The sequence below is a fragment of the Chaetodon trifascialis genome, chromosome 7 (assembly GCF_039877785.1).
Source record: "Chaetodon trifascialis isolate fChaTrf1 chromosome 7, fChaTrf1.hap1, whole genome shotgun sequence".
Taxonomy (NCBI): Eukaryota; Metazoa; Chordata; class Actinopteri; order Chaetodontiformes; family Chaetodontidae; genus Chaetodon; species Chaetodon trifascialis.
Window position 1 is genome coordinate 17037227 of NC_092062.1, and position 10838 is coordinate 17048064.

The 10838-nt window shown below is 43.1% G+C and overlaps 1 protein-coding gene across 3 annotated transcripts; it reads right to left on the minus strand.

Annotated features, from left to right (window-relative positions):
- Positions 1–3434: 3434 nt before the first annotated feature.
- On the minus strand, positions 3435–10222 carry flad1 (flavin adenine dinucleotide synthetase 1). 3 transcript variants are annotated; one of them, XM_070966894.1, is made up of 11 exons: positions 9861–10222; positions 9019–9109; positions 8637–8805; positions 7833–8210; positions 6734–6847; positions 6374–6641; positions 5895–6042; positions 5469–5567; positions 5093–5282; positions 3930–4003; positions 3435–3823 (listed from the first exon to the last, which is right to left on the minus strand). In XM_070966894.1, exons 2-11 carry the CDS (start codon positions 9024–9026, stop codon positions 3688–3690), a joined length of 1584 nt encoding a protein of 527 aa, XP_070822995.1. In that variant the 5' UTR covers positions 9027–9109; positions 9861–10222; the 3' UTR covers positions 3435–3687. The 3 variants fall into 3 exon arrangements, with proteins under 3 accessions (XP_070822995.1, XP_070822996.1, XP_070822997.1); XM_070966895.1 differs by having other exon boundaries at positions 8953–9109; positions 9861–9925; XM_070966896.1 differs by lacking the exon at positions 9861–10222 and having other exon boundaries at positions 8637–8828; positions 9040–9094.
- Between the last annotated feature and the right edge of the window lie 616 nt (positions 10223–10838).

The window sequence follows — 10838 nt, forward strand, 5'->3', positions numbered from 1 at the left end:
GTCCCACAAGGGGAAAATTCTCACTCACATTCATTAATATCACATTCTGTATTTAAGAGCAACCCAAGGACACTCAGAAAAACACTGCAAGTGCTAAGTTTTAACACTAAAAACTGGATCAAGATGTCATCTGAAAGAGGTAAACACAGATGGAATATGTTACATTGATTTATACGTAAAACTGGTGTCAGTCATAGCAGGACTTTCTGAATGCTTCAAATCCAGTCTTAATCTTTCAGGGATCAGTTGACATTGGCTGGGCCTTTTCTAACATCTCTCTAACTCCCTGCATCATGTTTAAGTTTAAGTTATGGCTGCTGAGCGCAAACGAGCTCCAGTTGAGTTGAGCTGAGTTGATTTTTTCTCATCAGTTTTCAGCATGCCGGTTGATGCTTCACAGACCCTGGCCCCTTTATATTAAAGCGAGCCCGCTGTGTGAAAGGCGTTTCTGAATGCATCCCATGTGTGCGGCTGCGAGCGGGGGGTCTTGGTGCTGTGTACCGGACTGCGAGCTGTGACAAACTCAGGATTATGAGACCGGCTTTTATTTGAACGCACCAAAACCAGACACAAACGAGCTAAGTCAGTCACACATGGCAGCAAGCAAAGCAGCCTCCTTCCTCACTCTCCCTCCCACTTTCTCCCTTCCTTTCTGTCTCTCTTACTTTCATCCACTTTTAATGTGTGACACTTTGATACTGAACATCCTATTTCCCGTGTTCTGGTCGATTGGCTTTACATGCAGATGGATTGGTAATTTGCATAGACTCAAAGGTCTCCCTTCTCTCCTGATGCTTTCTGACAACGGAGTGTCTATTCATCCTCTGTGTTAAGCATCCCTCCCAGGACAGCGCCTGAATTGCTGTCTCATGCTGCTTCAAGTCTCGTTTTACACTACAGGAACTGCTTAGGAATTGGATTAGGAACATATTCCTTTAGAGAAAAGCATCACAGTCGCCATGGCAGGCTCGCATCTGAAATGGATAGTTCACTCCGATATCAAAGCTTGTCACATGTTTTCATACAAAGTCACACCAAGTGATCTTAAGTCATGCTGAGTCCATTTCACACACACCATTAGCTGTGAACTCTGATGTACCTTTGAGTCCCACCTGGGAGGTTTGTAGAGAAACAATGGAGTGTATCAGCAGAGGAGTTATGGACCTAATGCTTCTTCTTATTCCTGGCAGGGATCATACTTCCTCCAGCTGACCTGAAATCTGTCTTTGGAGAGCCAATTAGGTTTAAATATGCACAGGAGGGAAAAAAAAAAAAAAATAGCCACTTGTTTTTATTCCTGCTTGTTCCACTTTGTCTCAAATGACTCAAGAGTTGCTGCATCAGAATTTCAAGAATGTTTTGTTTGCAGTTTTGTGGATTTCAAACAGACAGCGTTTCAAAAGCGCAGCAGTGTGAAATTCAAAAAATAAATAAATAAATCCATAAATATGCAGTTGGTGACCACATCAAAAAAAAAAGTTAAAAAGCATTTTAGTCCAGATACGTTTAGGCCCCTAGTCAATACCCATATCCTCTCACTATGTCACCAAGATGTTTTTTCTGACTCGATCAAAACATCATTTTGAAATTCATAAGAAGGACAAAAATCCAGGCAGTGGGGAAGGAAGTGGTGTGATGACTACAGTAGATAGAAGCTGGATACAGTACTGAAGCCACAACAGACATGAGGGATGAGATGGGCAAGTGAGAGCGATGTGACAGACACAAAGAGGACACAAAGAGGATGAAGATGAAACTGTGGAAGACAGTGGAACAGAGGGACAGAGGTAATAAACTTCACAAAGATATTATACAAATGTCAAGATCAACTCAGCATCCCTGGTATGCAGTGGAGGAAGTATTCTGAGCTCTTCCTGCCTTGTTCTGTTGTAGCCGGTCGAGGTGGAGCTGGCTTTGAATACTTTATATTATGTTGAGGAAATATCACAAGATGAATCTGAGGGGGTGCTAACATGATTAATGAGGCAGGATACGAGAAAAAAAAAAAGAGTTCTGCAACACAAATGTCCCTGTTTCACTCTCTCTCTCTTATCTTTGCTCGGGCCTTGAACAGCTATCTAAATGAAACCATATAGGAGGTAGCCGAACAGCTAACATCTCATCTGAAATGTATTTGCAGGTATGGGGTCACAAGTCAAAAAGGGTGGGAACTACCAGTGTAATCCTTCACAATGTATTCGTAATATATTGTGTTTACTAAGCTTATCTGTCAAATAAATAGCAGTGGACTGTTAAGTCCAGCATTTCCTTCTAAAAGAAGGATAAAATGACATAAACTGGAAACAGTCAAGTAAAGTACTGGTACCTCAAAGTACTTTTACACAGTACATACAGTCACATATGAGCATATTGTGATATACTGTTGGTGGATTTCTCACTAAAACTGCATGACAGAAATAATAGAGACATTAGAAATTAATGAAAAACTTTGGTCACAATAAACTCAGAGGAAACAACTTTAAAATATAAAAGTTTATTATTTTATCAACTACAATCAAATTATTACATTAAAAACCTGCAAGTAGGACAAAGTTTGAGTCCCATAAAGGAGGCCCGCCTCAGACACACTGCAAGTCTATAGGAATGCAATTTTCTTCCACACAAATATCATCATTTCAGACAATGTCCCGGTGTTTTTATCGCACCAGCAAAGCCACGCCATTACATTTCTGCTGTGATTATAAAGCCTCTGTTCATTGCCTCTTTTATTACTGTTATTATTAATAAATCAAGCAAGCCGTGAAGCCCGGACAGATAAGTTAGGGCGCATGGGGGGGCCGGGCTGGAGGTGGTAATTGCTGGTGTAACAGTGTGCGCAACCCCGCGGTGGCCTCGTAAGCGCCCCGCTTTATTAGATCGGCCGGTATCGATCCTCTCTGCGCGGCGTTGACTAATCTCCAGGCGGGGGGAAAGAGAGAGAGCGCGGATCGATGAGCCTCGATTCAATCATGTCTGGAAACGGAGGAGGTAATTTTTTTGTAATCACGGGTGCTAAATGGAAGAAGTGAGAACAACGCGCCCGTGAGGTGCGCGAGGAGAACTACACCACCAGGGTGGAGGTTTTCCAGCGGAGAGACGCTCAGTTAAACACGCAGCACTGTGCAATTATGGATATAAAGTGGGAGACGCAGATGAATCAATATGAGCCTGCTGGTTGACCTTCAGCAGTTTGTCCGTGCTGCTGCGCACTCGGTTTCTCACAGCTGATTTTCTCACCTCGACAGAAAACCTTTCCACGTTATTTACTAATACTTTTGATAGAGGCTGTCTTTCTGGGCAGATTGTTCTTATCGGATTTAGAAACAAGACAAATGGATTCATGAATAAGATAAATCAAGAGGAATATTGAAAGCGCTGCACACACTGCAATCTGTATGCCAGGCTCCTCTTAAAATAGTAACATGACAATGGAAAAAGATGACACAGATTGATGTTTTATTCAGAAGCACAGAGAGCCATTACTTCAGACTGAAACAAACAGCGCACACAGAAACACACACGCAGACTTGCTTCACGAGCTCATTCTACAGATTTTCTGCAAATATTCACGCGGCGACTTGATCAAATGTCTGTGTTCGGTTTTCCAGTGCGGCATGAGGGGGTGATCTGAGAACTGAAAGTCTGGCTCCGTCAGCAACAGGTGACACAGCGAGAAGCGAGACTGCGTCAGGCGCGGGAGTTCCGCTCTTCTTCTTCATTCTCCAGGAGGTAGGCTGGCCTGTATCGCGTCACCCCCCTCGCATCCACCATCTGCAGGGCCGCATTTCGACAGGTGTTGTCCATGCTGCCCAGTGAAGTGTACCTGCAGGTGGACAGAGAGGGTTCAGACCAAGAACTCAGCTGTGATGCTGTGCAAACTCGAACAAGCGGAGGGTACAGAATGTGGAAAAGACTGCATGTACTCTTACCCTCTATCATAGAGAATACAGTAGGGCACATATAACGTCCTCAAGAAGGACCAGATGTCGTGATACGTCCAGTCCTGCGGAGCGTTAGAACACATGAAACTTAATTGGTTGATGATTGATTCATGATTAGTTCAGTCGAGGGGAACTCGTCCTCTGTGGATTCCTTTGAGATGCACACACATAAATTATCGTGCAATGAGGTCAACTGCTGAGCATCTGCCTACAGTGTATGCATCACATGTCCCACTGCGGCTGTCACAGTGCAACCACTAACAGCCATTCTGCAAGTATTTGTCATTTCTAAACACACGAACAAATCTAAAATAGAGCGGGTGACATTGTGTTTCTGCTCATGTGCATCTACTCTTCAGTAAACAGATAGAAGAGGAGCGGCATCAGAGGTTTCTGCCTACAGAAGACGGACTATGTCATAAAAACCTGCACGATGTAGTTCAGTCCAGCACAACAGACCTGCAATAACTTTTAGAATCTGAAGCTTTTAATGTTAAACATCTGTTGAGAATGTGCTAGAGGCGTTGACTCACATCTCCAGTTTATTCCGGGATTAAATTGGAAACCATTACATTGTGCAGGTGTACCTACTTTTTGTATGTGTGCAAGGTGCAAAATATTGGGTCCAAAATATTCATAATATCATTTAAAGCTTCACAAATGCAGTATTACTGCAGGCCTGTTGATGTGCATTAAACTGTGCAGGTGTTGTGATATTTTGTTCACACCCCTGTAGATCTGCACTCTGGAACTTCAGTCGAGATGACAAATAACATTAAGTGTAACAAGGGGAAATTGCCCGGCTGGAGCAGTGAAAACAGATTTGTATTACCAGTCAAAAAGCAGTTTCTCCCACAGCACTGCGCACGCTGTAACTTTACAAATGTGGGGAAACTGAGGGGCTGCAAGGTTCTTATTCTTATAATTAATGTCTGCAGGTGCTAAAGAGAAAACCAGGTGCGTCTGGCTGTAACTAAATAAACTTGTGATTTGGATGTATTTTTGTTTTATTATGAAGGAATCGATTGTTGATTTTGAGTTCATTTTTTTTACTCCAAGTGGATGATCTGACATGACACAGGAAAAACACGATAAAGGAGAAAATCCAAGACATAATGAAACAGTATATCTATGTAACTTGTGTGTCTCACTAATAGCGGGTTGACTCTCATGTAGTTTGGCCAGCCGGCATCAGTGGGACACATGGGGGTGAGTGTATGCGAGTAGGGGTCACTCCTCCGGGTTCCCATCAGGACGGCTTTGAGCTCCGGCTTCCTCTCCCGCACCTCGCTCAGCGCCTGCCGTATACTGCCCTCCACAGAGAACAGCTCCAGGTCATATCTATGGGAGACACGTCGCCAAATAACGAGTTGCTGTACTATAACATAGAGGACTGGGAGACTTTTTCAGCTTAATCTACAACTATCTGGACTGCTATGTATTAAAATAAATGAAATTAATTTGCAAAAAAACATGACTTGAAAGGTGTTTCTCGACTGTATGCAATAGGACAGATTGGTAGCTCACCTCTTCATGGTGTCCTGAAGGAATCTCTCCATTTCTGGGAAGGGAGAGATGATACGGATGTACAGAGCTTTCACCTTGTCTTTACTGTCTGGATACTTCCTGAGAGCAGCAGGATGGAGAGAAACAAGAGCATAAGAAAGTGTATACAAAAACATAAAGATAAGTAAGTTCCTTCTTAATTGATCCTCATCAGCATCTCACTGCAGGTCAAGAAAAGTCCAAACAGTGGTCTGTCTTGTCCAAGATTTTTCTGTAGTTGCTGCTGAACTCATTTTCTTCTTCACTTCTTACTGTGACACCCCACTGAGCTGAAGTGGCATCATTATTTTTCTTTTCATTTTTATCTCCCTTTCATCTTTTCTCTCTCTCTCAGGTCATTTGCTTTTGTCCTGATTAAATAATCAGCGTCCTCGCCCCTCTTGTTACCGTTTCAGCGCTGCGTGGTAGAGATGCAGCAGCGCCGTGCAGTCTTTGCCCCCGTTGAAGCCGACGCAGACTTCCTCTGTTGAATACTGGTCCAGCGCAGCCTCTATCGTTTTCAGCGCAGACAGAACTTTCTCACCCAACGGTGTGCCTGTGGGAAAATGAAATCAACAGTGAATGTACAGTAGTTAAAATTAGTTCGTTATAATCTAAATTATCCCTCATTCTCATGTCAAATTCAGAGTGAAAATATCTGCTTGTCTTATTTTATTGATGCACCATTCTATTCTCTGTTCAGTCTCATGCCAGTTATATTCTTTTTAATAATCCACTATGATTTTATGGTGATAATTACTTTCATCTTTTTGCTTCCTTTATGAGTCCCAATGCCTGTGTAAAGTGAAGTTCTTTGCAATATTCATTTTATATTAAGTTGACATAGTTTAACTATCATCTTCCACCACCCTCTGTTCCCCCCTCACCGCTGTTGGCCAGTGTGTACACCTCAGCAGGGGCGAGGGACACCGGGTCAGTCACTAAGGGCACCACGCTGCCCTTGGGCAGCTTGTCTAGCAGCTGTGCCCGGGCTTTGTCCACCTCCTCCTGGCTATCGGAATCCAGGACCAGCCTGACTCTGTGATAGTTGCTCAACCAGTTGGGGTAGGAGCCCAGAGCCACCTTCCGGCCCCAGTCAACCTGCAGTTTGGTCAGCACAGGGGCGATATCTGCTTCTTCTGCATCCACAAACACCTGAGGCAAAAGATGTTCAGTTAGTTTGCTTATGCTCTCAAAACACAGTATCCAGGTGGATTTAGAAATGATAGATACGGTGACGACGTTACCTCGTGAGAGTGAAACGTGGTCCCTGACCCAGCGAATAGGTGCTCCAGCCCACTGAAAGCCCTCTCCATCAGAGATGGGATCCCAGGAAAGATAAACACGTTCCGCACACTGACCTTGGAGAAGAAGGTAGACGCATCAGACTGAATGCATGAACCCGACAGTCAGCGTTCTCCTGAAGCGAAAGGTTCAATCTGTCTGTGTGTATTTTATGTTTCAGGTACTTCTAACACCATGTATTTTTAAGGCAGTTAACATCTGGAAACTAACCTTATGTCCTTCTTGTTTATACAGTTTTTAAGGCAGTAAAAAAGTCTTCTTAATTATGCTATTTTAGGTCTGTTGCTGTGTGTCCTATTTATTCTACTTGTAAGACGTGTTTTTTCCTCAATAGGACCAGAGTGGTCAAATGTTTTCTGTCGGTCTGATCTGATGACTTCAGTGTGTCAGGGAAGCCACGGCTCCTTGTCAATCGTGTTCTGAGCATCTTGTGGTACAATCAATGTCAAGTTTAGGGTAGCCTACTGTATGCATGAATGGAGTGAATGCAGCTACATCCTGTAATTACTGGCACTAATGACTCATTTCAGTTGTAGATAAGTACATGTTTGTATGTTGTTCAGCTCCAACGTTTGCTGCAAAATTGGTTGCTGCTGACATCGCTCCTCCTCCGCCCACCTGCTCACCTGACGAGAGGTTAATGCCGCATTGCCATAAAACGGTATCGGGCGGCGTAGTATCGGAGAAGTTTCATGAGTACAATTTCGAATACGTGAGCACAGTATCAGACAGATGCATCCCTTGACACAACATTATGTGCCTGTGAGTGAACATCTTCCTGAGAGTTATGTCAGCTAAACAATTTTTATTTGCCCCAAAAAGCCTACTGAAAAGGTAATACATAGCACAGCAGATATTTGGGACATCAATTTCAACAAAGAGTGCGGGGAGTCCGTGAGTAGGCGGTGGGTGCTGATGCTTTATAGCCTCTGTATTATTTGATCTAATTTAGTGTTTTATGACAACGTGATTCACTGCGTTTAACAACTGGCGCTTGATGAAAGAACTAAGCTAATCTCCCTCCATCCTGCTTTCACTCACCACTGGGTAGCGGAGAGATTCCCCGGTCTGAGGGTCAGTTCCGTAGTTGAGTTTGGCTGAGCGAGGCACCATGGCAAGCTTCATGGCAGCACTGTTCTCATCCACCACCCCAAAGAACTCCTTAACCAGCTGGGACAGCTCAGGGTGAAGGTATAACTCCTCTTGGAATGCCATGGCGATGCTCTCCAAGGTGACATCGTCATGAGTAGGGCCTATGCCTCCTGAGGTGAAAAGGTGTGTGTACTGAGCTGAGAGGAGGGCCACCTCTTTGGCAATGACCTCCTGTGTGTCTGGTATGACCGTTATGCGCTGCACGGACACTCCAAGCCTCCTTAGTGCTCGTGTCAGAAAAGTACTGTTGGTGTCCACTGTGTAACCCTGGGAGACCAAAGACAAGAAGAGACACTCACTTGGTAACAATTCGGTATCTCCACTGTCAGCTGGATGTTACATTCAAAGACTTAGCAATGACTCCAGGGTCTTGCTTGATGTGATTTCAATGACTCACAGTGAGCATGTTTTCAGGGTGAAACATGACATCGGACAAAACCAAAATCTTCATGTTTAAATCATGATCACGTCAACGTCACATCAAAAAACCATCATAGGTTTTCCTGAGGCGGTCCACAGAGCTGATGCATACTGATGAATGTATATATTCAGAAATTCGCATTTTAGTGTGCAGATTTTTTTTATATCCACAAAGAATTTCTCTGTTCAAGGATTCTCAGTGGGATACTGTGAAATGGACAAAAACAGCTTAAAGGTCCAACAAACCAGAGGCACTGATCAATAATTAGTCACCTTGAGTATCTCATCTCCAATGATGAGAATGGCTGCAGTGGGAGCATCCCCGTTGGCTGCAGAAGACGGACTGGAGCCCCGGTGGTTTGTGGACATGGTTGCTTTGCTGAGCTGAGCCACCAGTCTCCTCACACGCACCGCTGCTCTGCTCAGCTTGGGAAAATCAAAGCTAGAGGACAAAAGGAAAATGCAGTTTGTTAAGTTATTGTGCTGAATAATTTCATGCCACAAATCTCCCTTGTCAATAGAAACTCTATCATGATATACAGTACAATACAGTATCTTAACTTTACTTTTTAAGGTGTTCTCTATATACCTTTTGTTGCAATTGTGATGACCTATTGTGCCTATGAGGATCTGTAAAGTTCCCTTTGAATCTTACATCAGCATGAAGAATCCATAGAGTATCCCAAATGTTTCATTACAGTTCAAGCCCTCTTCTCCTTCATAACCGGCCTCCTAGCAGCGAGTATCTTGAAAGAGACACAAGCAAAATAAATAAATAAATAACAGAGAACGTTGTATAAATCATGACAACTAACAATACTGGATAGCCAAGCTGTGTGTCGTCTGTTGTCTGAAGCAGATCTTAAGAACCGGCAGATAATGCTAAAACATGCTGACCGGCGTGAAGACAAATTCGCTGGCATGGACACGCAGTGAAGAAACCTTTTTTAAGATGTGCGAGGACCCGAGAAACTGAGGAGGCAGAAATGGATCAAAGGTTTAATGGACAGCTGCCAGCTCAGTGCAGCGGTCATAGGAGACAGTGTACTTTCGCAGCTGTGTGAGCCTTCACGCTGAGTGTGTATCCTATGGACAGAGGACACTAAAGTATAGCAGCATGCTACTATCTCCACTTGCCCGCGCTTTATAACACTTTACATTAACTGACTGACGAAATAGTGAAATTGCCCTCATGCATATTCGTCCACCTTCATAAAAACTAACACAAATGATGGATTAAGGTTAATCAAAGTGTCAGGTACTTGTATGAACAGTCTTAGCAAAATGTAGCACGTCTCCTTGCTAGGTTACTTGACGTTAAGCCAGTGTTGGAGGCACGAGCAGCAACCATTAGCATTCAAATAGCATACACTTAGATAGTGGCTTATGTTCTGTCTATGTTGTCGATCCCTCTTCATTAGCATATACTGTAAAGAAATGCACAATATACATTTTTAAAATTAGGTAAGCAAACTCATTAAGCACTGGATTACTTACTCCTGAGCCGCATATGTCCTCCTTACGTATCCGACCGCTTCTGGCTACATGTCACTCAGAAAAAAAAAAAAGTCCTCAGCCATCCAATCAAACATTAGAAAAAGCTTTCCGAGAAGTACGAGAGCCAATCACGTTTACGGAAGTGGATCTTAACGGTCAGCCTTTTTGTGTCCACGGAAGTAACTGTCAGAATCAACAAATAACTGCGCAGCCATATTTGTCGTTTGTTCAAAATAAATACGATAAACTTTAACTGAACGAATTGTCTCGGCAACTCGTCTATCTGCTAGGTGCCATTGTGCACCATCTCCATTCGGATAGAATGATGCTAACAGCTGCAGGGACACGACTTCTTTTCTTTTACCCAAATCGAAAGAGATACTGAGATTAGTCGAACTCTGCTGCCTCTGCTGGCTGGAGGAGTCAATGAGCGATGATTGCCCTCACAGGACCTAAACCGTCTGCTGCTGTTTGTTTTTTCTGTCTATGGGTGGCGCACGTACAACTGGGTTATAATGAAACAAAGTGGAAGATTAATTGCTTTTTTTCCCCACAGCACTGCATTCACTTGAGAAGATTTTGATGGTTAAGTAATAACATTTTCCACCAGGAAAGGAAATAAACTGAAGTTAGTGAAGATAAAATTACTGAATTTACCATAGTATAGTTTTTCCTTAATGTGAGTATATTTATTTTTGTCATTCCCATAACTTTTCATCCAGTATTTGCCCTGGCTAAGATATTTTTCCATAATATAAAGATAGCTCTATTTCACACATGATGTATATCGAAAAGCAACAGCACAGGTGTAGCTAATAACATTAATGATGGCACTGTTGTATTCAAGTGTCTCAGTAAGACAACAAAGAGTGACAGTTAGCCAACATGAACAATACAGGATCCTCAAACTGGAACAGCTAAAAGGAATACAGCCATCATTCATTTAATTATGTACACCTGTGCTTTCCTTTCTGCGAC

Coding starts and splice junctions, on each gene's coding strand:
- flad1 (XM_070966894.1), bottom strand. Junction 6,043..6,373: donor GTACACACTGGCCAACAGCG/GTGAGGGGGGAA, acceptor ATTTTCCCACAG/GCACACCGTTGGGTGAGAAA. Junction 5,568..5,894: donor TACCACGCAGCGCTGAAACG/GTAACAAGAGGG, acceptor TGCTGCTCTCAG/GAAGTATCCAGACAGTAAAG.